The sequence below is a fragment of the Acinonyx jubatus genome, chromosome C2 (assembly GCF_027475565.1).
Source record: "Acinonyx jubatus isolate Ajub_Pintada_27869175 chromosome C2, VMU_Ajub_asm_v1.0, whole genome shotgun sequence".
NCBI lineage: Eukaryota > Metazoa > Chordata > Mammalia > Carnivora > Felidae > Acinonyx > Acinonyx jubatus.
In genome coordinates, this window is record NC_069384.1 from 46,865,226 (window position 1) to 46,892,931 (window position 27,706).

Genomic DNA, 27,706 nt, shown 5'->3' on the forward strand with positions numbered 1-27,706 from the left:
AGAGCAGTACACCAATCTACAGCAAAGGCCCAACATTCATGGTCATGAATGCTTGTGCACGTTTCCTAAGAGCAAACTATACAAACACAGGCGCCCAAACACAGACACACAAACGAAAACATACCCACGTGCTGAATTTTTTTCCCGCTGCACAAGTTCTTTGAAACGGAACAGGGAAAAATTGTCTTAGCATCCTGTTTCACACTTTCGTCAATAGCTTTTCAAGCGGGGGGAAAAAAAAAAGAAAGAAAGAAAAACAAAACTAAGAAAGTTTTTTTTTAAGTTATTTAAAAAGATAATAATCTTTTTTGGAGTTATGTGCTTTCTTGTCTTTATGCTTTTCTGAGGGTGAGTTACCAGACAGATCTTGCCCATCAGTACTTGTGTGGAAACTGCGACAAGATGGGCGGGGAGGCCTGCCCTGGGGAGGCGGGGCGGTTTGTGACGTCATCGCCACGGGGCGGAGGCGACGGTGTCTGAAGAGACTCGGCGCGTGCTGCCAACGCTGGCCTCCCGGCTTGGAAGCTGCTAGAAGACCAGACGCTGTCCGCTTTCCCTTGGTGGTCCACCCACACCTAGTCCCGTCTGGAGATGGCAGACGATCTTGGAGACGAGTGGTGGGAGAACCAGCCTGCAGGAGCAGCCAGCAGCCCAGGTACCCGCTCTGCCCACCCTGCTGCGGGGCCTCCTCTGAGCTCCCTCCGCCCCACCCCAAGTGTTTCGATAAGCCTGTGCCCCTGTCCGCTTCTGGCGGTCAAAGCGTTTGTCCCCGCGGTGAGGTGCCTACCTGTGGGAGTGCAGGAGCACCGCAGAAGAAGTGGTGCGAGAGCTTTATTACAACGTGAAACCGTGTGACATTAACTCAGTTCTGCCCGCCAGTCAGGAAGGACCCTTTTCCCAAGCTCTTCCTTTTACATATTTAACACATAAGAGATTTTTCGTGAATACAGGGAGTTTGGGCGTATTGGTTAAGGGTAACTCCTAGATTCAGACTGCTTCTGTTCAAATCGCAACTCTAGCTCTCTTAGACTGTTTTGTCTCCTTTTCCTCATCTGTACGTGAAGGATAATAATGCTAATTGCAAAGATTGTTGTGAAGATTAAATAAAGATAATACAAATGGTGCACTTTAGCGCAGTACTTGGCACCTAATATGTGCGAGGTAAATATATACTGTGTTTTTTCTTGCTATCATCATCATGTTATTTGGACTGTTAGACCGTGAAGGAGGTTTAGATAGAGATCATCCTGTGAACTCAACCATTTTATAGAAGAGGAACATGAGACCTAAAGATGTCAGGTTACTGACTTTGAACTTTTCAGATTCCATAAGGGTTAATATACAGTTACCTTTTTTAATCATTCTCCAAAGTCTGCCTCTCTTCTCTACTAGATTCTAAGATTTTTTAGGACAAAACCAAAATCTGATTCATGTGTACAGTCCACTGGGCAGTGTACATGATTGACACTTGATCCATATATGCTGCAAATATTAATTTTGAAATTATGTGTTGTGAAATATCCATTAAAAAATGCAAAGTTCTACAGCATTGTTTCCAGAAGGGCATCCCTCAGGTACAGACTGAGCAGATGTCATTCTTAAAAAGGTAGCCAGTGTAATACTTCATTAAACTTTCTCTTTTGCAACTTGTTTCTAGGAAATATCGTTCTGTGCTTAAAGGTACAAACACTCTTCTTTGCAGGCTGTAGTGTTCCATATTTACTTTAATAACCCTTCCCCCACCCCCTCAACTGAGGTGTTTAAAGCTATATTTTATGGTGTGATTTAAGTATAGAAGTCTGTTAAGAAATTGAATTCCTTTTGAGTGGTGAAGGGGATCCTATTTCTTGGTTCTAGTCTTGCCTCTTGCCCCTTACCAGCTGTATGTCTCTCAAGTTAGTCACCCTTTAGAAGGAAAGAAATTAATGTGTATTGAGTGTCTATTATGTGCCAGATATTTTCATAAATACAAATTAATTTAATCTTCATAATATGCTTAAAAGATAAGTGTTACTTTCAATTTTATGGATAAGAATCTAAGAAAAGATCAGTAATGTTCTTGGAAACATACAGCGAGGAAGAGGTCTGGGATGAAGTTATGCAAGTGTGCCTGAGTTTCCAAGTCACACTTTATCCCCTATTACTATGTGGCTTTGCGGAGCCTCAGTATCATGATATGTAAATTGAGGGGTCCTTAGAGATCACGTTTTTAAGGGTTTTAATCAACCAACAGTTGTAAACATTGGATCTAGTTAGAATTTTAAAGTGCTGCAGCCTCCGTCATCTAGGTTGCCAGAATTCCCATCAAGGTAGTAAGTTAGAATCATCCTGCACTTCAGATTCCTTCTAGTTGTATGATTAAGGTTTGAAAATTGTTGACTTGAAGCGTTTCAGGGGCATATGCTTAACTGCTTTTAAGCATAGTGAGCATTTAAGCTTCCTTGAGATCTGCTTGATTTTTTATTGGTGATTTGCCTAAGTAATCTGTATTGTATTTCTAAATCAGAAGAAATCACAACTGAACCAACTCAGATTTCCTTATTCTACTACATTAATGGGGTCATCCTAAAATGTGTGAACTGTATTTTGTTTTGAAGGTCAAAGGGGAAATAGTGCCTTAAGTCAGAGAAAGGAAAGATAGTTGCAATGATGCCTTTATTCCGTTGTGTGCTCTGCTACTTGCTTATGAAAGTAAACCTATTTCCTTATGATCTGTTTTCCATTCACACTTATGGTAGCAAGAAGCATTTAGTCATTCACTCAATAATCTACATCTAGAACAAAAGCTCAACATTCGAAGACATGAATTCTTAATGCATGTTTTCCAAGAGCCAACTATGCAAATATACAGATTCCCAAACACTGACACACACTGTGGATGACATCTGTCTAACATATCCAGTTATCTACTTATTGTCTAAGGAAATCTACTATTTTTGCTGGTCTCATGTCTTCTTAGATGTGGTAAGTAACTGAGAGGCTTTTACTGAAGCTCTCGATCTGTTTATCATCCTTTTTGCATACATCTTAAGGGCTATTCAGGACTTACCATTTTTGTGCTAGAATCCTGCATTGCACTGGAGACCAGCATGGGACCTAGCACCTGGTGTTAGAGAGATGGTAGCTGAATAAGTGCACACATGCCTGCTGGATGCTATAGAGTTCTTAGTGATCATGTATATAGATAGACGTATAGTTTCTCACCCAGTTAAACATTTTTGAGAACAACAGGCCATGCTATTAGAATTTTGTTGGGACTGTCCTAGTCCACCTGGGATGTCATCCTTTTGACATTATTGTTGGTGGTTGGAGTCATGGCCCAGAATGAGACAACCGAGAATTGCCTCTGCTGCAGAGTGTGCAGCCAGTCTACTTCACACAACAGAACCTAAGTGTCATCTAATGGCATCTGACATTTCATTTTATTTCATTGTACTTATTTCCTTCCTTCCTGCCCACCTTAAGAAATTATTTGAAGTGATTTATAGTATACAGTACATGTATTAGAATCATAATTTCCAAACATTAATGCTAAAGTGAACAGATAAAACGCCTGAGGTTTCATGTAGTTGACCAAACTGCACTTTCTCAGTATGAAGCTGAAAACTGAGAATGTCATTCCCAGCATGGATCTGGGACTCAAGGAGCAGAGCCAAGAGTTTCTGCAGTTGGAATTGGTCATGTGATCGTTCAATTACTGAAGGGAACATTGATCGTTTTCCCTTTTTATCCCCAAAACTTGCCTATTAAATTACCAAGTCAAGTGTCCAGCAGGCATCTCAGTATACGAGTCTGGAGCTCCTGGGTTGGGTCAGGTCTAGAGTTAGAGATTTAGGAATGACTGGCACATGTATAGCTACTTTTAAAGAGGATATTTTAGCAATTTTCCAAATTCTCAGCCCCTATTTTTTTGAGGAGTGCTTTTCATATGCTTCCCTAGCTCATTCTGAATCTTCAGTGCTACTTCTTACCAAGCATCTAACTAGAAAACTCAAGTGTAAACACACTTCTATATACAGTATAGGGAGACTATAGATAATAATACTAACTTACATTTGTTGAGTGGTTTTTATGTGCCAGATACTGTGTTGACTGCTTTATGTGTACTAGCTCATTTAATCTTCACATGTATACCATGATATAGTTACTATTATCCCTGTTTTATAGGTGAGGAAATTGAGGCACTAGGTGGTTAAGTGGTTTCTCCAATGTTGTTTAGTTGGTTAAGTTGGAAGGCTGTGATTCATAGGCAGGCAATCTGAAACCAGTCTGTGCACTTAAATTTCTTATAATTATTCTAATTATCAATGGTAAGAATCTCATCTCTAAAATAACAATCCTTTATCAATTACAAGAGGCTCATAGTTTACAAACCCTTTTGTTTATATGCATCGTTATCAAATTGTGTCTATTAACTCCTACTCTCCCAAAGTTTATTCTTTTAAAGAACATTGACTACTCAGAGATACAGATAAGTAGGTTGTGTCATTGGGCTTTGAGAACCATCTTTGCCAGGAAGTCTAACTTGATCCTAGAGCTCAAGACTCACACACCTGGCTGTCTTCTTCAAGTCTTTGCTTATTTAATAGCAATGTCAAATGAAAATGAGAGCCATCTACTGAATTAGTTGCTTTTTCTTCAGACTTCTCTCTCAGTAAATTAAATTACCAATTACCCAATTTCACAAACAAAAGCCTAGAATATCCTGATTTATTCATTTATTTTTTTTCTTTCACCCCTCATGTCTGATCTATCAAGTCTTGTCTTTGCCTCTAAGACATCATAAATCCCTTTTTTTCCATTTTTCTCCTAACTCCCTCAGAATACATGTTATCTATCGTCATCATGCGCCTTAACCACTGCAATAAACTAACAGGACTCCCAGTTTCTGTCTTGTCCTTCTATGGACTGTTCTGTAATTAGCAGCCAGAGTGACCAGAGTGATCAGATCTCATTCCTGCCTAAACCCTCCAGTGGCTTCCCTCTGACCCACACAATACAACCCAGGTTACTTACATGACTGGTATCTGCCAAGATATTCTACTACTTACTCCCCTCTAGTTTGTGCTCTTCTACCCACACCAGCCTTTATTTTGTGCCTCAGTAGGCCAAGCTCATTCTGTCTTGGCTCTTTGCAATAGCTATTCCTTTTTCTTTCTTCCTGTATTTCTGATGACTGGCCTTTTCTTAGAACATTAAGACCTCAGTTCAGACATCACCAAAAGAGAAACATTTCCTGGTCAGCCAATCTGAAGTAGCCATCTGGTTGTTCTATTACATTATCATGTTATGGTAATTCTCAGCAGAGCACTTACCACCAACTATTATTTTCCTTGTTAAATTATTACATTTGTTAGTATATTACATTTTCTTGTTAAATTATTACATTCTGGTGTGATCCCACACTAGAATATGAGCTCCCTGTGAGCAGGGATTTGTTTACCTTGTTCTTTGCTGTATCCTCAGTGCCTACATTAGTATCTGGGTCCTAGAGTAGTATCTGGGTCCTGGTACCAGTAGTATCTGGTGCCTAGAGTAGCACTCATTTCATAGCCACATCTTGAAGACCTCAGCACGGAGTTCCACATCTAAAGAAATTTAATCCACTGGAAGAATTATCAAAATCTTGCCCAGGCGTTTGACAGATTTGGTAGATTCTAGTTCTCTCTGAAAATACATTGAAAATCCTTGTGTATAACCGTGTCTACTAACCTTTTATTCTAATCATATTTGTATTTAGTTTTATAAATTTTGTTTTGAAAGGAGAAAACAGAATTTTGCTTTATAATCTGATAATTTCAGGGCACTTGGGTGGCTCAGTCAATTAAGTCTGATCCTTGATTTTGGCTCAGGTCATGATCTCATGGTTTTGTGAGTTCGAGCCCCATGTCAAGCTCTGTGCACTGACAGTGTGGAGACTGCTTGAGATTCACCCTTTCTCTCTGCCACTCCCCCTCTCATGCTCTGTCTCTCTCAAAATAAATAAATAAAATTAAAAAGTAATAATAAACTGATAATTCCTTTGTTACCTAGAATCAATGTGACTGTTCATTTTGTTTGAGAATGCTGAAACGAGCATTGTAATTTTTGTTGTTGTATTACCATTTTATAGCATTGCCTTCAAATCATTGCTTTATCTGTGAATTCCTCCAAGAGATGAAGAAGTAGGGGAACACCTTGGATCTTTTAAACCTGAATATTTCAAGTGTTTGACTTTTTTTTCTTCTTCTCACACTGAAGTTAGACCTTTACAGTATTAATTTTATCTATAAGTAGCCATGCAGAGTAGATGTTGTAAAACATTGCTTCCACATGTGGAATTTAGACTTGGAATAATTGCAGTAGATTTTGATAACACACAACAGAGAATCAATGTCAAAATCATTTATTGAGCTCTCATGCTTGGCCCTATTTTAGACACTGTGGTGGAATTAGAGGGTAAAACATCTGCTTACATTATGGAATTTATACATTGATATGGTTCAACCAAAATACAAGTGTTATTATTTTAAGACAAATGTTCAAGGGCAAAAAACAGGGACAGGATACATTTTAAAAACTGAGAGGAAGGAAAGAGAAGAGAGCATGTGCTACATTAACAATCAATGTTCTGTACTTAAAGATTATATAACAAATGGACCCACAGAGAACCTTCATGGGCTAGTTTTACTTTACTACACAATTTCCATGGTTCTTACAAGTGATTAAACAAGTGGTTCTTGACAACAATTGTGAGCATTTAAAGATACAAATTTATACGTCTTTCTCCAATTACATGCATAGTAGTTCTATAATTTTGCAAACTATCTCTGAATCTCTTGAAAAATACCAGGAATTTGGAAGGCCTAGAAATACTTCCATTTCCCCTCTCAGATTCAAAACAACACCGTAAAGTATTTTGTGGCACAAATCCTTTGACCTGTTCTTATCTTATGTTCTTTAGTTGAACACTTTAATGCATTCATAGATTTTATACATTTTACTAAATATCACAAACAGTTTGAAATATAGTTTCCCTATTTTCATCAGCTCTCACAGAATTCTTAATTGAATTCTTAAATTACTAGTATTTCTTTTAAAAATTAGTTGATTAAATTATTTAAGCTCTTATTGAGTTCCTTGCTAGTCTAAATCACACTAGACCAGAGGTCAGAAACCCTCTTTGTAAAAAGCCAGATTGTAAATATTTTAGGCTTTGCTGTGCAGTCACTGTCACAACTACTCAACTCTGCCATTGTAGCATAAAAGCAGTCATACATAATAAATATGTAAACAGATGAGTGTGGCTGTGTTCCAGTAAAACTTTATCTATGGACAATGAAATTTGAATTTCACATAATTTTCACATCTTGTAAAATATTCATCTTCTTCTTTTTTTTTTTTTTTTTACTATTTGAAAATGTAAAAGCTATTCTTAACTTGCAAGGCATACATAAACAGATGTTTATGGCCACATTTGACTTGTGGGCTGCAGTTTGCATACCCCTGCCCCAGATTCAGTGTCAGAACCTGAGTTGTATGTCACATGTTCCTTAAAATAGGAATTTGAAACATATTCCAGAGAGGATTGCATTTTACATCAGTTACTCCATTACTTAGTCCATTATTATCAGTCATATATTAGATTAGTCACATTCTTATTAAAACAGATACTATATTCCAAATAGTTAAAAGGGAATTAGTTCAGAAATCACTGAAGCTAAACAAATGAAGGGCTGAGGAAGGACTCCAGCACAAAAGTTTCAGGTTATTAAAATTCTTGTTACAAATTGGATTTGTTTTTATTCACTTGGGTTTTTATCTGCTTTCTTTTAAAAATTTAACTTAAAATTTATATTAGGATAGATTCTTTTATTTTTATTGTTTTCAGAGGGTCCGCATTTCTGCAGAAATAGGATTATGTTCAGGAGACAAGATTCTTCATGTTTCAGTTGTGTTACAGATCAAACACCATTTTGTTGAGCTCCAAATAGTATTCCCAGTTGTAAGCTGCTTATGCGTTTTTATTGTGTCACGTATTGCTGTAAAATAAGCACGGTTTGGGGTGCCTGGGTGGCTCAGTCAGTTAGTGTCTGACTTCAGCTCAGGTCATGATCTTGCATTTCATGAGTTCGAGCCCTGCATCAGGCTCTGTGCTGACAGCTTGGAGCCTGGAGCCTGCTTCGGATTCTGTGTCTCCCTCTCCCTCTCTCTCTGCCTCTCCATCATTCACGCTCTGTCCCTCGCTCTCTCAAAAATAAATAAACATAAAAAAAAAATTTAAAAAAATTAGCTTGGTTTTTGGTTTGTGATCCTTTTGTTGAAATAGACTTTGTTATTTTAAAGACTTTTGTCTTAATTGGATTAGAACTGTTACCATTTAAATACAGGATTTTAGTGCTTGCCATAGAAGTGTCACTATTTTCCAACTCTTTTTTAGTACTTTGTACAGTATCTTGTCTTTCTTTTCTTGCTTCTCTTTAATTTATGGCAGGTTGGCATGGCACTTTAAGGAGTCTCCTGACCTAGGAGAAAACCATTTAGAAATATCCAACATGCAACATATTTTGTGCTCCTCTACAAGGTAAAAACGTTCCCAGGGTCTTTTGCTTTTCTGGGAATATTTCTGGTGCTTGTTTTTCCTGTTTTATGCTTCTTTTCAATCTGTTCAGTTTCAATCTGTTTTTTTATCTCCTTTAGCATAATTATCAGTATTGAATGTCACCTGGCATAATTGCTTTTCCAGACCCTATCATATACCATTATCATCTCTTAGCACATTTTCTCACTTATATGTTGACTGAATGGCCCTTCTCTCCTTCATTCATTCATTCTCTGTTCACTTAACATTACCTGCATAATGCAGGCATGGCACTAAGCACTCTACACATTTTCCCATTGCAACATCCACCTGTTATTACTCTGCACTTCCTTTTGAACTGTTTCTCTCTTATTTTTATGTTAGAGCTTCATCACCTTCTTTTGTAGTCTACTCCCTTCCACTAGTCTCTTACTGCTTTTCAACTTAGGCTTTTCTGCTTTAGGCTTTTAATTCACCTGACCTCCTCTGCATTCTCCCTCTGCCACTTGCCTGCTGGGACTGCTGCACATCATCTCTCTCTTTAGCTTTCATAGCTCAATGCTACCCAAATTTCCTGTTCCTCCTCATTGAAATTGGAGTGGGCCAGGGGTGTTTGTACAGTGACATGAGCACATTGAACCAGGCTTGGCTGGATGAGTGTGGAGAATGGTATTCCTGGCTCCATCCCAGGATAGAAGGTTAAAGCACTGTCCTTCAGGATTTCTTCCAGGATCATGTCTCCAGTTCTTGGTGCAGAATCACAGAGATCCTTGCATCATGCTCTTCATAGAATTTTTTTTCCTGACTGCCGCTTAGTGCAATATACCTCTGTCTCTCATGTCAAAAATGCCTTATTTGTCTGGGCACCTGGGGGCTCAGTCGGTTGAGCTTCCAACTTCGGCTCAATTCATGATCTTGTGGTTCCTGAGTTCGAGCCCCACATCAGCCTCTGCTGTCAGTGCAGAGCCTCCATCGGATCCTCTGTCTTGCTCGCTCTCTGCCCCTCCCCTCTCATTCTAGCTCCCTCTCTGTCTCTCTCAAAAATAAATATTTTTTAAAATGCCTTGTAACATTATTGTGTTGCTCTGTCCACACTGAATTATACACACCTTTCTCTTAATTGAGTAAGAGAGTTTTAAATGTGATGAAAGAATTACTTTAGCTTACTACTGCCAGGGGAGTGAGTCTCGCCTTGTAGATGACTGGTGGAATTCAACATTCTTAGTTGGACGTATTCATGCGTTATCAGAACTGCAAGGTACCTAAAGAATTATTCAGCTCTTTTGTTTTACATACAAGAAACTCAAGGCCTACAACGATGAATGCCAAGCTCATTGTCAAATGAGTAAAAAATTAGGATTGGAATTTGAGTCTTGCTGAGTTGACTGTGTTTTTCTATAGCACTGATTTGGGGAAGTGATGTGATTGAAGAATGTCTGATGGGATGATAAATTGTTGCCTTTTTTTAAACACCCAGGACAGTGATTTGTATCTCCCTAAAAGATCTCAGTATTGGTGACCTTTGACTCTTAAATGTCCTGATTGCTTTAGAAAGCAGAAATGCCGATTTAAAATGGTTTTCCTTATAAGTCTAGCAAAGTGATTCCATGGCCGGGCATATATAGAAAGGGCAACTTACTAGAAAAAATGGACAGAAGACTAACTGCCAGTAGTCAAGTGTGTATATTACACCAGTGATTATCAGGTCCGACACAAAGGATGTATTCAATAGTTACTCATTTTTGTTGTTCCTTTCTTCTTTGTAACTAAGAATTACCACTTTTTTTTCTCCTCCTGGTTGTAAAGAAATCATAGTTCTAGACCTTAAAGTATGATTTTAATTGTGCTGCCATTTTGATGGAAATAATCTGACTTAGTTGAAGCAGATTAGGAATTCTTGCTAGCATATCCTCTTAGCAAAATATCCAGTAAAGTTCTGTGAAATGAAAGAGTTACTTCTGAGTTCACCAGAAAACTTTTGAACCATTCTAATGAATTCAGTCATACCCCATGGTAATGATAAAAGGTCCAACTTTGGAGTGGATTACAAATAGAATGAGGAATTGGAAGAATTTGGGCTATGTACTCCTGTTTGTGTGTATATAAAAATACACACTACAGGTAAAACAATCATAGATGCGCTGCTCTTTTAGGATCCTGTTTACCGGGTCCAGCAACCTGTGAATGCATTATTTGTCATTTTGCCACTTCACCATTTCTTAGAGAGATGGCCTTTCCTCTTTGGCCTTCATACTGGTAATTTTAGCTTTCCAGATATTTCTGTAGATGGATGTATCCAGACAGTGCATTGGTATGACTTACCTTTTCCCTCCCATGTGGAGGAAAGTGTTAGAGGTGACAGTCCTTATGATGTGTAGCTTCCCACAGCCAGTGTGGTGAATGGACTTATCCATAGGCCCTGGGGGAGCTTTAGGGGAAAGCTTAGTGTTGCCTGTAGATTTTGGTTTGGGGATCCGTGTTGGGATTCTCTGCTTGCATACCTCCTTGATCTTGAATTAAACAGAAGAACAAAAGGTAGTTAATGGTACAGCTGGTGGAGAACCAGACATTGTAAAGGACATAGAGTCAGCCTGGGATTTGACTTCTTTGGAAACACTAGATTCTGGGGACACATCAGATTAAAGACTGTCAAGTTGAAGAAAAATATTTACTAAAGCAATTCTGCCAGCATGTGTTGAGTGTGCTGTGTGCAAGGCCCTCAATAGTAGACGGTACTAAATATAGAGATAAATTGATTGTTTCTTGCTTTTTGGCAATCGTAGTATAGTGGGGGATAAGCAAGAGTAGTGCCCAAATTAATCTCAAAGGGATTTGAGATTGTCAGGGAAATATTAATTTCAACCGAGGGGTCTAAGAGAGCTTCATGAAGAAAGTAGCATTTGACTTGAGTCTCTAAAAGCAGGAATGGGAGGGTAATTTTAATAGCAGGAATTTTTAATAGCAGGAATGGGAGGGTATTCTAGAGTAAAGGAATACTTTTGGCACCGGGATGAGAGAATATTTTTGGCAGTGTCACTGAGGTAGGAAATTGGGCCCAGTTGAGAAATGGAGTGACTTCAAATTAGGTTGTATTCCACAGGCAAAATCGGACCATAGACTGGGCCTAGATGGGGAAAATTGTATGTGATTCTACAAACTCTATGTGTTGGGGAAGGGGGGTGGTATGGAGTGGATAGGAAGGACAAAGTCTGGGGGAAGACACATTGTGGAGGTAGCATTGTATTAATATTTGTTCTCTGTTAATATATAAGGAGTGAGGGAAGAGTCACAGATATGTTGAATGATCTTGAGTGGGAGAGTGAGTTGTGGAGTGTGAAAGAGTAAAGGCTTGATTGAGTTCATACTCAGAGATATACTCTTATTTTCATCTATTAGGGAAAAATACTCTTGGATAAAAATACTTGTAAAAAAGATGGGAAAAATATCTCAGCTAACTGTAGTTCTCCCATTGTAATCCATATTTGGTGATGATGATTATTTTCTCCCTCTTTGGTTGCATCATCCTTTCTTTACTATGAGCTGAAAAATATAAATCTTTTAGGGATGCCTGGGTGGCTCAGTTGGTTAAGCGTACGACTTCGCTCAGGTCATGATCGCATGGTTTGTGAGTTCAAACACCGCATCAGGCTTTCTGCTGTCAGCACAAACCTCACTTCAGATCCCCTGTCCCAGTCTCTCTCTGCCCCTTGCTTGCTCATGCACACTGTCTCTCTCTCTCTGTCTCTCTCAAAATAAATAAATATTTTTAAAAGTTAAAAAATATATACATCTTTTAAAAGGCATTGCGGTTTCATCATAGATTTCTAATACTGATTTTATGGGAATCCTTCTTATATTGTTTTCCATTCTATAGAAATTTGTTTCCATGTTTTTATTATACTGGTAAAGTACAGTAAAGTCTTTTTGTTTTGTATAAATATTTACTTACTTGAAATGCCGTCTAACTTTTATAGCAACCATATTTAGATTTTCAAATAAACATTACATGGACTTAGCTAAAAATATGAATCCTTCAATTAAGGATAACTATATGGTGCATATACTTCATATGCTTTCTTTTGGTACATTTAGTCAATCTTCTGTATGCCTAGCTGCTAGAAGAGTTTTTGCACCTTAGTGTTCTTACTAACATTTAAAAAAAATTACTTTTATGTTTTTTTAAGTTTATATATTTATTTTGAGAGAGAGAGAGAGCACACGAGAGAGTGCACAAGAAGTGGTGGAGCAGAAAGAGAAGGAGAGAATCCCAAGCAGGCTCTGCTCTGTCATTGTAGAGGCCGATGCCAGCCTTGATCCCATAAACCGGGAGATCATGACTTAAGCTGAAGTCAAGAGTCAGACACTTAAGCAACTTTGCCACCCAGGTGCCCCATCTTATTGACATTTTTTTGATACTTAATCCTAAACATAGCAAAGATATGCTAATACTCTGATATCACTCTCCTCATTTTGTAAATGGTATTCGTATTCCTTCCTTTCATCCTGTCCTCATGGTCTCCAGTGCCAGAATACTCCATATTTTTACCTCTCAAATAGGCAGAATCTTGTTTGTTTGTTTGTTTGTTTTTTAAATAATAAAACTCAGTGCCCAGTAAGGATTTGGTGAGATGGGTGGCCTCAGCAATGACTGGGATAGTAGTTTGGTAGCATGTATCAAGATCCCTAAAACTGACATCCTGTGACTCACTCATTTTATTGCTAGGAATCTTTTTTAGGAAATAATCAGAGATGAATTACAGATGCATTATAAATAGCAAGGCTATTCATTTGTGCATTATTTATAACAAAAGTTTACACTATTTATTACATTATAATCACGTGAAAGTATTATACTATCTTTAAATAATGATGATGCTTTTGAAGATATAGGAAAATGTTTATTCAGAAATGTTAAAAACAGGATTAATGTGGGGGAATAGGTTCTACTTACATACATAAGTAGAACTTTTCTAATCCAGATAAAAGGCTTAGAAAAAAGCTTAGGGCGGAAAGCTGCCACCAAGGGGCAAAAGCTCTTGGGGTTAGCTAGCGAATTATTGTAATGGGATCACAAGTAACTTGTTATATCACCTGCAGGAAATTACTTTCCATCTGATGCCATTATACTATTGTACTTAGATCACAACCTCCACTTGCCCCCTAGACCCTTTGCTTATTACACAAGTTAATGAGTACTGTCTGATTGTTTTCTCCATGTTCACATGTGTAAGATCTTGTTTTATGTTCACCACATAGGTAATATCTTTTGAGCTCAATAAATAAGGACATGAAAAACCCTTGTTCGTGGCTCTTATCTCCTCCCAGACATCAGCCTCTCTCGTATTCAATTCTGCATCCACTGTCTTGCTAGACAAGAGAGAACTCCAGACTCATAGTTTGCGACAGATTAAAAACTATATACATGTTTGAACTCTGTATGTTTGAAGAGAAAATACTAGGAGAAAATATACCAGTGCTGTTAGGGGGTAATTCTGGTTAGTGGAGTTATAGGTGCTTTTTATTTTTCTTCTATTTTCTGTATTCTCTACATTTTCTATAATAAGTGTACAACTAGGAAAAAACAACACCAAGTTATATTAAGAGATAAAAAAGGAAGGAAACACTTCAGAAATCAGAATACTATGTGAACATCAACCATATTGTCCAAACCATGAACAAGCAGTGGCAGCTGCAACTGAAATGAGTGATGGACTAATTCAAGTTGGCTGATCTTGTTGCCATAGCATTAATAGTCTTTCCAAGATAGGTTTCTGTGATATCCTTTAGCTTTATCAAGATTTAGATTGGTTCTCCTACTTAGTGTACAAAAATCTATGTTGGAATCCCATTTAAATTGTTGATTCCTGGGCCTTACCCCTAGAAATTGTAATTCATTTGTCTGTTGATGTGCCCAGACATCCACATTTTTAAAAATTATTTATTTATTTTGAGAGAATGAGAGAGTGTGTGCTTTTGTGCACGTGCATGCAGGCGCATGAATAGGGGGAGGGGCAAAGAGGGAGAGAGAGAATCCCAAGCAGGCTTTGCATTGTGAGCTCAGAGCCCCATGCGGGGCTGCATCTGATGAACTGTGAGATCATGACCTGAGCCAAAATCAAGAGTTGGATGCTTAACCAACTGAGCTACCCAGGTGACCCCGGACATCCACATTTTTAGTACACTCTCAGTGATTCATCTGATGCAGGTGGTCAGCCTGCCACACTTTGAAAGACACTGCCATAGTTGAACCTCCTTTAGAAGTAAGCTTTAAGTTTTGGGGTGCCTTGCTGGCTTGCTCAGTGGAGCATGTGACTCTTGATCTCAGGGTTGTAAGTTTGAGCCCCTCATTGGGTATCGATAGAGATTACTTAAAAATAAAAAGAAGTTTTTTTTTCACTGGAACCCTGTCTTGCGTGGGTGTGGGAAGTCCAACACTGTGAAGGGCCAGGGCTTCATGGCCCCAGCATTTTCTAGGTGTTCATCAAAACCACCTGTAGGGGTTTTTTTAAAACACTGCAGATGTCTGCATCCCATTTTAGAACCTCCTGACTCTGATTGTCTAGGAGTAGGGTATGGGTATGTGAATTTTTAATGAGCACCACAGATTACTTAGAACTTAAATGTACCTGATAAACCAATTGGTATGGAACACAATATGGTACAGCTTCTTTTAAGCTATACTGGTATGCTTTGGTGAAGACAATGTGGCTTGGGATGATGGTCATTGTAGGCTTAGTTGCTGGAAAGTTACTGGGTTCCCATTGTTTCTAGGCCATGAATAGTGCAAGTTAATTTTGTTTTCTTAATAACTTAAATAACTCTCATTTTCACTACATAGTTTTTACCTCTAGATGGCAGCAAAGGATAGTTATTTTATTAGAACAGTCCTAGATGTAATAACCAAATCTTTAAAAAATGATGCTGTGGGTTTTTTTCCCTCCATATGAATTTTATTCTTGGATGTATTTCAGTAAATGAGGTATGGAACTTCAAAATGTGTCATCTCTTGGATAATTTTTATAGAACATTATGTCAAATAGTTCCAAGAAAGTTTTATCCAAATTTGGAGTGCATATTGCAAGAGGAATCCATGCATATGTCTGTTTTAAGACCACACAGTGAACATTCTACTCAGAGTTGTAGGCTCCTGGGTTTCATCAGAAAGCAGATGTCTTGGAGGAGATTAAGCAAGTTGGAAAACTCATTCACAGAAGAAAAGATGTTTTAATGTTTTAACTCAGTTCAACATGGAGATTGGGATTTGGAATGGATTACAGGTCTGAAGGATGCCAAGTTCAGTAAGGCAGCGGCATTGGTTTTATCTAGGGAGCAGTAGAAAGAAAAGGAGTATATGTGTGGAATGTATTCACTAAATTCTTAAAATGTTGGCTTATTTGGTCCATGATTTCTTAAAAGAAACCAAGTGGTCTACAAGACACCCTAGTTACAGTAAGTCATCAAATGGCAGTGAGACTTTGTGACCAAAGGAAGTACAGAAAGGTGAAAATATTTTCTTTTATTTGAAGTCATAATTCAATAGCCCAATTTCTACCTGATCCTTGTGCTTTTTCATATTATCATAGAGGGCAAGCATCTGAAAGTATACCAGGTCAGAATCAGCATTTATGGGGGAGCTATTAGATCCTTGTTAGGCAGCTGGAGTCAGGATGTTTCCCTTTCTCTAAATGAAATTCTTTTGTAAGTGCTTTGAACTTTTTGGTGTTGCATTGGCAACATATTGTCTAAGAAAGCAGTGGTGTCTCAGGAGTGTTCCTGACTACAAGGACTGCAGCAGACCCCTCATTACACCTTTAGCTGTGGAGGTTGAAAGGATGAACGTTCCCAGAGACTTCCTATCATTTGTGGTTTTTGGGGTGACGCAGTGAGGGGCAGATTCAGGGCTACCTGACTCCCTCGGGGACCCAGCTGTGTTATCAGAACGACAATATTTAGTATTTTGGTTTTTATCTCTTTTTAATGGGAAAGGACACAAGTATTTATGATATATGTGGTGATGAAAGGGAGGAAGTGATAAACTAGAAAAAAAATCTTTGAAATATTATTGCCTTTGTGTGTGTGTGTGTGTGTGTGTGTGTGTGTGTATGTTTTGTATTGTTTGGTAAATCACTACTAATTTGTATAAAGAAAAAAAGTGGAAATAATAGATAATGAATATGGCAGATAGCCCAGAGTTTCATATGCTGCTTTGGCTTTTTTTTTTTTTTTTTTCTTGACTTTCTCCGAACTTCCTCATTATGCAATAAAACTTTATCACTAAACATTTTACAGTTTTATATGGTAAGAGGTCTTTCAAAAGGAAATTCTGCAGTTGGATTAGCTCATTCCTGTTAACCTCCTGCAAGAGAACATTTGGTTTTAAATAGAGTTGCAGCACTATGATTTATGTTAAAGAGTTGTCCGATTTCTGAGGAAGTTAGAGGAAATTGATGCCTTTATTTTATAATGTAACATGGTTTGTGGTTGTACCTAGTCACATCCCAATCTCTCTGTGGTAATTACACCATGGGCAGTGAGGGAGTCTGAGAATAAACATTGAAATATAGTTTTCAAAAATCCTTCCTAACCCAGTTGCTTCCATTTGGTGCCCAGACACATAGCATCTCATGTAGAAATAGTATGCTAAAATAAATACACTAACCTTGAACTTTTGTCTTCTTTGTTTGTCCCCTTTGTTGTTGTTGTTGTTGTTGTTTTAAGATTTTATTTTTAAGTAACCTCTATACCCAACATGGGGCTTGAACTTAGAGCCCCAAGATCAAGAGTTGCACACTCCACCAACTGATCCAGCCAGGCACACGTCCCCTTTCTTGTTATTCATTGTCAGATTTTTTACCTCAGATATTTTTTTCTTTTTTGGTACTCTTCCCACTCTTTCCTCCCCATATCTTCATTTGCAACCATTTAAGGGGTTTTTTGATCGTTCACAGGCTGACAGTTTACAACAGCCTTGGGTTAGTGGCTAGAGCAGAGGCTCTGGTGCCAGATAGGCTTGGGATTGCATTCTGTTTCTGGCATCAACTAGCTGTGTGTCCTCAGGCAAGACTTCAGACTTGCAGACTTCAGGTTCCTCATCTGTAATCCTTATCTGGAGATTGGAGTACCTACTTCTTGGTACCTACATTCTTGGGGGGGGGGGGGGGAGTAGGAGAGACCCATGGCACATCAAAGTTCCAGATAAGTGTTTGTTGTTAACAATGTTAATGTTATGAATTTTGTCTTTTTCTTTATATCTCTTAAGATGCCTATTTCTTGATAATAATCATAACTTATTTTCTTTGGTTATTTTAACTTTCTTATTTTTCTGCTTTACCCCTTGTTTTCCCCCTCTCTAATTAATTATTGGAGACATGTTACCAAGCATAGGAGTTGAGGCAGCTGACAAGCAATGATGTTTACTGGGCCATGTTTCTAACCAATCTGACCCACAATTGTCCTTTCACACAATCTGCCCCTTCACACATTCTTTTCCTTCTTTATCCTACTTGGTCTGATTGTTATGAGTCTTTCTTTTTTAGAGTTTACCTGAAAAGATACTATTTTCTACTCTTTCTTCTTTTCTTATCTCTTAATTGAAAAAATGAAGCAGTTATAGCACCTATGAAGTCCTTTGGCCCTGACATTCTGTGAGTCTATGAAAAGAACAAATGCAAGCCAGCTGTGCCCACCAGGTATGTTGTTAGCCACATGAGCCTTTGTTGAATACCTACCACCAGCAGTATTTACATTCTGGGTAATGTAGTACAGTGGCTTTTAAACTTTATAAGCCCAAGAATGAAGCAGGCATGTTGTTTAAATGCAGATTTCCAGCATTGGTTTCCAGAGGTCTAGGCACATGGAAATCTGTGGAGTCCTGAGTGATTCTTATAAGGGTGATCAGTGACTGCATTTGAGAAACATTGATATAAGAGTTTTAAAAATAAATGATCGCAGATTCTTCCTCTCAAGAGATTATGGTATAGGAGGGATAACAAATAAGCATAAAAAGAGGCAAAACGAAGTGCTATAATAGAGGTACAAACAAAAGCATTTTGGAAACTTGGAGGAAGACTGTGAAGAATAGGAAGGTTTTCCAGAGGTATTGGCCTTGAGATAGGAGTAAGATTTCAATAGGACGAACAAAGAGACAAGAGTATTCTATCCTTAGGAACAGCATGAACAAGGTGTGAGGTAAGAAAGCTCAGTTGTATGTGGGAGGATGGTCAGTACTGTGTTCTGGTGAGGAGGATACAGGGTTCGTCCAGTTTCAAAAGGAGATGAGGCAAGAGATGGAGGACTAATCTAGAAGGTTTGGACTTTGTGATATACTCAGTGATATAAGTGCGAAGTAAGTGCTCTTTTGGGTGGGGGGGGGGTGGAGAGGACTGGAGAATTGCCATGATCAGGACAGTATTGTAGAAAGATCAGGACAGTATGCTCACTAGCAACATGAGCAAAGGTTGGATTAGAGAGGTAAGGGGTTAAATGTAATAGATTAACTATTTTACAGTACCATCTGTACTGAGGTCTGGATGTGGGGAGTAGTAGCACAAATAAAAGAGGGAGGGAGAGTAGCACAAATAACAGAGAAAGAAATACCAGGGCAGAGTGGCTGACTAAATCTGGGGCATGAACAGAAAAGTGGAGAATGGCTCCCAGATATTGAACCCTGGCAACAAGGAAGGTGGTGGACCATCACCAGAAGTGAGACAGAAAGGAACCCAAAAGCAGCAGTGCACTGGGGTGTGGGCACATGCCAAGTATGACGTATAACTGGACCTTCCATGTGGAACTCTTTGGTAGGCATTGAAAACTTGGAGATCTGGCTTTGAGAATCATCATAGAGAAATAGTTGATACCATTCAAGTGACTGAGAGCACAAGGGGAAAATATAGTTGCTCTTCATCTTCCACTCTCTTCTTCTATGATAGATACTTCTAGATTCCTTTCCCATAGTTTGAGAGGTGAGTTTTGTTGGGCCCTATTCTTTGCCCACATGCACCTCTCCATCCCCCACACCCACCCTGCCACAAGTCCACCAATCTTACTGATAAGAGTGTAACTAGTTCTGAAAGGAGCCCCCAAGGAGATATTTCTTCCCAGTACTTGAACAATGCTTAGTGATTGAATCATTATCCAAGCACTGATTGGCTAGCAGGGAGGAAAGGAAATCCTGCCCCTCTCCTCAGTGACCACACTGGCCCCTCTACCATTGTGTCTGGGCTGAGCAGACAGATTACATAAACTTGTACTCTGTGGGGGGGGGGGTCTGCCACTCCTTGGCACAGGGGCATTCGGTAATTACAGGATGACCCCCCCAGAGCACATTTCCTTCCACATTGGCAGTCTGAGAAAACCTGGAATAGGGCCATAGTTGATAAGTTGGCCTAAAAAAATAGTAATAATTGTCCATTGTTCTCCCTAGTCCTTTCATTACTCTTCATAGAAGCTAAAGTCAGTGGCTCTGGCATTTGTATCTTCCAAAATTTGTGTTATAAATAGGTATTATTCTTATAATCAGAAAAAAGTTTTATAAAAAAAAAAACTGTGCTGCTTATGCCTGTCACTGTGAGATATGCCATCCTTCTTCACTGAGATCCCTACCCATTTACCCCCTCCTTGTTACCCTGAAGTTGTTTAAATTTTTCTAATGTTTTATGGACCTTTTGGGGATTGTTGAAATTTTTAGTTAACCCCTCTCTCTATAAACTAATTTTCTGCAGCCTCAAAACTAATATCCATGAATTCAGTCAAGAACACCATTAAAAGGCAAAGAATGGAAAAGAAATAGCTCTTTTCTTTCTTTCTTTTTTTTTTTTTTTTAAGAGAAGAAGGAGAAAAGCAGCCAACTTACTAATAGTGAATGATAGCAATTTACTCTTGAGGAATTGCTGTGAATTGTTTGAAGAGTGGCTGCAATGAAGCAAGTTTTTTTATGCATTTAATTGTTTCTGAGAGATATATTGGAGACTGACTTAAAGACTTTCCTCTGAAGTGTCAGTTTTATTTGTGATGCTTAATTCTGAATTGGAAGCAGAATTTAGAGACTGACAAAGCTGAACACTAACACTTTCCCCCTGAGCTGGGAAAATACACAACGCTTTTTTTTCTTTCTTTCTTTCTTTTTCTTTTTCTTTAAGGTGATTTTGGGACCATCATTCTTTCCTAATAAGTTATGGTGTTGCTTGAGAAATGGAAACTCTAAATTAGGGTATATCATCCAGGAAGATTTTCTAGTCTTCTGCAAAGGCCAAAGTGCCACTACCCATGGGCTAAGTTGGTGGTTTTTGTCTTTATGGTGGCTACACCTTGATCCTTTGATTGCCTTTTCTGGAGGTGTCGGGTCACTATCAGGACTGTCAAGGCAGCTGCTATGTATAAGTTTTGATGTGCATGGTCATGATGTTCTTTTTGTGGATCATTTTTACTCACTTCTGATGCCTTTCCTCCAACCACCTCTGAGGCCCATCAGATACCTCCTCGAAGCTCATTCTGCATGCCCTGCATTTGTGCCTTTGCTTATCGAACCCTGCTTTAGGATAGAGTTGACTTTAACCACCACCCCAGTGCTCCCTGAGAACAGTCTCCTGATGATGAGGAATTGTGCTTCTCCTTGGTCTTGCTTTCTCCCATGTCCTATCCACAGCACCATCCTGTCAGTCTTTCCCATGCCTCCCCATTTATGTGAGGCTCAGCCTCTCACATTCATAAACCTTTGTTCCCCAAACAATAACCTCAGGGATATGGGAGGAGTTGGAAGGGGAGCCAGATCACTCTGGACTGTGGTGATCATGGAAGTTTTCAGAAAAGGTAAGGCTTGAGCCAGATCTTTCAGTGTGGATCACGTGATGAGAGAAGAGAAAATTATCCATGTGGAACAGCTGGGAGGGGGTAGGAGAAAGCCCTGTGTATCTTTAGGGGAATTCTGAGTGTTCTGGATAAAGTGTCAGACTTGTGAGACAGAGTGCAAGAATGTAATGTTAGACATCCCGTCTATGCTCTTAAGTAATGGAGAGGATCAAAGGCAATTTATTATGCTTCCCACTTGCACTGAGGTAGCTTCTCAGTATGTTGCCATGGAAAGAGAATGGGACAACAGAATTAAATTTGTGTTATATCTTTCTCATGTCACATACTAATAGAACAACCTGAAGCAATTTTCCTTGCATCTCAGAATTAAACATTTTTTATCTTTAAAATTGTGGTGATATATAGGGTTGTTGTGAAATGAAATGATAGTGTATAAAGGATTAGTTATTTCCATTATCTCACTACCCAGAAGTCTTCACTGAAGACACAGAGTGCTCCCTGCCATTGTATTCAAGGCTCTTCACATTCGACAGGACCAGGCCCTTCAAGCCTACCCCTACCCCAACCATCTGAGCTGAAGCCACACTACCCTGCTCATTGTTCCTTGAACTCTGGTTTTCTCCTCTCTTGCTTGGCCTCACATCTCTGCTTTTGTCTCATTCTTGTCTCATTGGTGTCACTTGACAGTACCCTGGAACACCTTTTGTCCTCTGTTTATCTTAGTCTTCCTCATCTCCCAGCCCCTGCTCAAATCTCATCTATGTCTGAAACCTAACCCCTGAACCTTGTCCCTGGAGTAACCTGCTCCTCTTCCAAATTCCTGTAGTATTTACTCTCTGTAGAATTCCTTCTCTGTGTTGTGCTCTTAATTACCTTTTAAGGTAGTCCTCAACTCCCACCCTAGATTCTAAATCTTACACTTCCATAACTGCCTCACATAGCACTGGGTAAAATTAGGTGCTTTATAAATATATTTGTTGGTTCATTCTTATAGGTGATTTGTTGAAGAATGAAGAAAGCTTGTATTCTAATAGACATTTGTGCCTCTGGTGGTTATAAGCTACTACAGAAGGAGTTGAAATTTCTGAAAGAGGACTCTTTGGAAAGGTCTAAACAGTAAAGGGTTATCTCTTAAGTTCTTAGGAATCCTCCTGAAACCCATTTTTTCCCACTAAGGCAAATGTGGTTGGTTGTCTAGACTTTTATTTCTCCTGAAGGCATGTGAGAAATGGAAGCTTATCTGAAAACATTAGTTTATATCTGGTATTGAAACAAAGGTACAGGGTATTAACACAAATACAAATATTCAAATACACATATGCCTTGAGCCAATCTGTCAGGTTAGTGGAAACAATCCTTATGCAACTAAACTCTTCAGTGCAGATTTTTAAAGTTGCTTTGAGGCTTATATTTAGTCAGATTCAAGATTTTCATCTCTACATACCAGACACAAGAGTTTTCAAATGAGCTGTCAGATTTTTCCCGCAGCAAGTCATGTAAAAGAGGAACTGGCTTATAGAGGTAGTCCATCTCTCTCATGCAGTGGTTCTCAAATGGAGGTGATTTTACACTGCAGAGAACATTTAGCCATGTCAGGAGCCATTTTTGTTTGTCACAGTTGGGAGATGCTACTTGGCATCTAGTGGAAGCCAGGAATGCTCCTAGACGTCCTACAGTGCACAGGACATCCTTCCACAACAAAGAATCACCAGACCCATACGGTTAATAGTCCTGAGGTTGCAAAACTTTGCTCTAATGAGAAAAGAGCTGATATGTTGAGGATTAAAAGGCTAATTCATAGAATCTTAAAGAAGAAAACAAATCTTTAAAGACCATCTAGTAGTTAGGACACCTATAAGTGGGAAAATGAGGAAGGAGAAATATAATGGCTGAAAGGAAACTCATGTAGATAATTGGTTTGTTTGTTTATGCTCAAACTTATTTCTCAAAGGAATTTTAAGTGATTAAAAGAGGGTGTTGAGACTTGGAAAGAATTCAGAAATCATTGGAAGTTAGAACTAGATATGATCATAGAGATCACCAAGTCCAGTTGTCTTTATTTCACAAAAACTAAATGACTTTTTTAGAGCTGCATTGCTGACTGGGAAAGGCATGAACTAACCTGATCTTCTGTTTGCCAGCCTCAAATGCTCCCTCCCAACCAGTTACTCCCCTTATCTAAATCTTTCCTTGACCAGTTTCAAGTCTCATTTGCTCTGTGAAGCCTTGTCTACTGTAGTCCTGCTTAATCTCTAGTTTATTGTGTGAATTTAGTTTGCCACTTGATTAAATGTTGTCGCATACTCTTGTTTCTTGTCTCCTTTCCTTGCTCAGAATAATAAGCTCTTCAGGGACAGTGAATCTTTTGTCTCCATATCTGCCCCAATGTTGGATAGAAGGTAGGTAGTTCATTGTGTCATGATCAGTGTATTAACCAGTTGTATCCATGTGGTGCTTTGAAGAGAAGATATCCTGCATGTCACTGAGACATATGAGTGGTTTGTCAGTGAACCCATTCCACCTTTCCAGAGTCCTAAGGGATGGCACAGAGTGAGACAGCCTTTGTAGGTCTAGGGCCTGTATACATTGTTAGTTATGCAAAGATGACAAGGCTTTCAAAAGCAAAACAAAACTCAGAGGCAAAAAAAAAAAAAAAAAAAAAAATCCTAGGTAATGTTACAGAAATATCATATAGGACCATTTGGCTATAAGGGAGAAAGGAACTTACTAAAATAAAAGTAAAAAAGCTTTCAAAAACTTCCTCAATTAATCAGACAAATTTTATTTCTCTGATAATAATTTCATTAAAAAATAAGTGAAATTTTAAAATGAAGCCACAAGTAAAGAAAAGAAGATTATCCCTAGGATAGCTGATTGCTATGCCAAAGGTTAGCCCAGAGTACATTTTTATAGCACCATTTTAAGTATAAAAACTGGTATCCTGATAGAATGTTGACAGATTTAAATGTGCTGCCATATGAACGGTGTTAATTCATTATCAAATGATAAAGTACTTAGAAATGTTGGCCAGTTAACCGGCTAGACTCCCCAAGGATTCCTTACCCCTAGTGTGTTGCCCTTAGGGGATATATTTCACTGCACAGTGGAAGTTCCATCAGTTGGAAAGGAAAGGATTTGGAGTGTAATCTAAATGAAAATGAATTTAAGGCGGTTTAGGGTTGGGGACTTTATTGAACCACTTATCTTCCTTGCTCTTTCTTGGCATTTGCCTCACTGTGCTCTAAGGTGAATGGAGTCCTTTGTTTTGGTTCATCCAAACAGCTCTCTTTAATGTGTGTTCTGGACAATTCCCAAGAAATGCCGTAAGGTTATTGAGGGCCTGGGATCTCAGGGAGAAACAGCTTGTAGGTGTCAGACAGCCTGCTACTGCTCAACTGAAGATTCAGGCATCTATGCTTTGCTACAGTTATAAACCTAAGTACCTTCCCACCTTATAAAATGGTAGTTTTTATTAAGCTTTTTTCTGAATAAAAAGAAAACCTGAGGAATGAGCTGTTTGTCATGCTAGCCACCAGAGGGCGGAACAGTCACACTTCCTTGGACAGGGGTAATTTATTTTGACTGAACAGGACTATAGTCAGAACACATTTGCTAATGTCTATCAATATAGGAATTTCTAAAATAATGAAATTACTACTTTAGGGTGCATACTAATCAGCAGAGTAATTTGTTAAAAGTGTAGCTTCCTGGGCCATACCCTCACAGATTCCAATTTGAATCTGGGTGGGACATTGGGAGTCTCAAACATGTATCTTGTATTTTACTTTGAGAAACACAGATCTTAATGTTTTGGGCATGCATTTTTGCCTGATTATGTTTTCTCTTAGGATTACAAAGCAAAATGATTTTTGGCGAAAAAACAATAATAGAAACCAGGTATAGGTAAACTAGAATGTTGTTAAAGATCTTTTCTTGCCTTTGTCAAACAAGTTTCAAAAGAAACTCACTTTATAAAGATTCAGAATCAAAGAAGCTACCAAAACCATGCTTTTGTCTGGAGTTCTACCTCAGTCAATAAAGATCATCAAATCCTTAGGCTTCAAGCCTAATAATTTTTAATGAAATATCCCCTTTATGACCATCTTACAGTGCAACATAATTTTATCCTTTGAGTGTCATGAAGACCTATGCCTGATGTCTTGGCAATGTGAGATGTAATTGCAGAGACCTCCTGAGTAGATTTATGTAATCCTTTCATCATCTTGAACGTATAGAGAGAGATCTTCCTTTATATGTAAAGATCCAATTACAGTGATGCACATTGTCCTAGTACTGGTGATGATTTTATTTTTGCCAGTGCCCCCAGAGAACGGAGGCATCCTAAAGGAAACTTTTGCCACTGTTCTTAAAAGGACAGAAGAATATGGTGAAGTCTTTTAAATCTATGATAGGATGCTGCAGCTTAAAAAATTAAAGAATTGGAGGTACTGAGTAAAATGAAAATTGGTTCTGAAGCTGGGACTTTAGATGAAATGAAATGAAAGGAAATTATGATTTTATCAGATGTTTATAAAAACTATCTTCTGTGAGATTCCCATGGACCTATTCTAAGAATACAAACCTTCACTCTCACATATTTCATATGAAGATTTTCCAATGTCACTTCCTTTCTCCTACTTTTCAAGGTTCTTCTGTGAGTATATATGAGTTAAAAAGAAAGTTCTGTAACCTTTCAAACACACATGGATAGAAAAATTTAATTTTGAAATTAAGGACAAAAGATCTAGAACGTATGAATGGGAAGATGCTTTTTTTAAATGTGAGATTTTATGGAAAAAGGAAGATGTTTTCTATCAGAAATGATGCTGTCCTTACCATAAATTTTAATTAGTAACACTTTTAATAATCTATATATGTTATGAGTATGAAAGTATTTCTAAATTTTGATGCTGATATGAATTATTATACTAAAATAATCCTCCCAGTAGAGGAACCTCTAAGAGAAGTTCGGTTCCTTGAGGTCCAGTAAACTTCTGGTAATGTTACATTTCAGATGCCTATTAATAGTTAGTATGTAGAGCATGTGATGAAATGAGAATTTGTTCATTATAATCATGAAGCACAGATCCTGTGGTGTTAACATTATTGTAGAGAATTGTTCTGGCTCACATAAGAAATTGAATCCTTACCAAATGGATGAACTATTGAATAGCCCAGAGTTTTCAAACTCTGTTAGTTATAGGTGTGCCAGAAATGGATCTTCCCCCTCAGCACTTGGGGCAGCCAACAGGAACCTATCGGTTGCTCATTTCTACCTCTCCATTGTATCCAGTGCTGCGGAAGGATATTTTCTTTTTGTGCCATTATCTGACAAAGGTTGGGAAGTACTGCAAAGACTTTGTTCTTTAATTCTTCCTAGTTTTTGTCACCCTCCAAAATGTTACGTGTACCCTCTCTTGATTATTATCTAGAAAAACATCTTATGCAGCAGGATTATCAGTGTCTACTTTGAAAGATGTAAAATTAAGTATGCCATTCCTTCTAAAGTTCTAGCCCAAGGTGACTTAAAAATAAAAGTAGTTTTGAAAACCATTTAGACCATCATGTATTTTGTAATACAGTTGGGTCACTGCCGATTCCCAAGATAAATGTGTTTAAACAGAAGCTTTCTCATTCATCACCAGCCTCAGCTTTCATCCAAATTTATTTAATGATGATGCAAGCCCACAGCATTGGTGTTGCAGTTCATCACCATGGAAGTGTTTCTGTCAACAAATCCTCGCTTTGCTATCATGAAATTGATTTTGCAGGGAAACGGATGATAATCATGGAAGATTTCTTTTACTTCTAAAGAACTTCACAGTTTGCCTGGGTGTCTAAATGGATTGTGTTTAAAATCAGTAACTGGCAATAAAATTGACCAAAGTAAATTAGACCGTTAAGAGGTTGGAAAAGGGAAAATGGTAACGAGCTACCTTGTCTGAAACCTTTTTTTTTTTTTGGAATGTGACATGGAGACCAGATTTATAATTTAAAACATTCCTCTGAAAACTGTTGTTCTCTAACTATGGAAATACAGAACATGCTCAAAGAGTCCTAGAAGGTAGGTATCAGAATTCTTAGGATGCTTTGGCTGAGTTTTTCTCACTTACCTTGTGAATGGCATAACAATAATCATAGAGGAAACTTTCCTTAACTAACATAATGTATGATTTTTTTAAAAATATGCCTTTTCTATAACTTGTGTTTGTAGCTATCTTTAGCTTTTATTTGCTTGTTTAGAGGTTGGGGAGAAATGCAATTACATTGTAAGCTTCTGAGTATAGCTGACTTACAAACAAGGTAGGAAGCACATATCTTAAATAATCCAAACTATTT

The 27,706-nt window shown here is 38.3% G+C and overlaps 2 protein-coding genes and 1 long non-coding RNA gene across 7 annotated transcripts in view; 2 read left to right on the forward strand and 1 right to left on the reverse strand.

The window, feature by feature from the left end:
- The first annotated feature begins 437 nt into the window (after nucleotides 1-437).
- Nucleotides 438-27,706, forward strand: part of CMSS1 (cms1 ribosomal small subunit homolog) — a 376,852-nt gene continuing 349,583 nt past the window's right edge. The window contains exon 1 of one of the 3 annotated variants that reach the window (XM_053220734.1): nucleotides 438-655. In XM_053220734.1, coding sequence (XP_053076709.1) covers nucleotides 592-655 — 64 coding nt within the window. In that variant the 5' untranslated portion in view covers nucleotides 438-591. The remainder of the gene's footprint in view (nucleotides 656-27,706) is intronic. The other 2 variants (XM_053220733.1, XM_015065939.3) reach the window with 2 other exon arrangements.
- Nucleotides 7,366-27,706, reverse strand: part of FILIP1L (filamin A interacting protein 1 like) — a 297,991-nt gene continuing 277,650 nt past the window's right edge. For all 3 annotated transcript variants that reach the window (XM_015065934.3, XM_027077620.2, XM_027077621.2), the window contains one exon: nucleotides 7,366-11,070. In XM_015065934.3, coding sequence (XP_014921420.2) covers nucleotides 10,879-11,070 — 192 coding nt within the window. In that variant the 3' untranslated portion in view covers nucleotides 7,366-10,878. The remainder of the gene's footprint in view (nucleotides 11,071-27,706) is intronic.
- Nucleotides 11,064-27,706, forward strand: part of LOC128315156 (uncharacterized) — a 79,911-nt gene continuing 63,268 nt past the window's right edge. The window contains exon 1 of the long non-coding RNA XR_008297620.1: nucleotides 11,064-27,431. This is a non-coding gene — a long non-coding RNA (uncharacterized LOC128315156). The remainder of the gene's footprint in view (nucleotides 27,432-27,706) is intronic.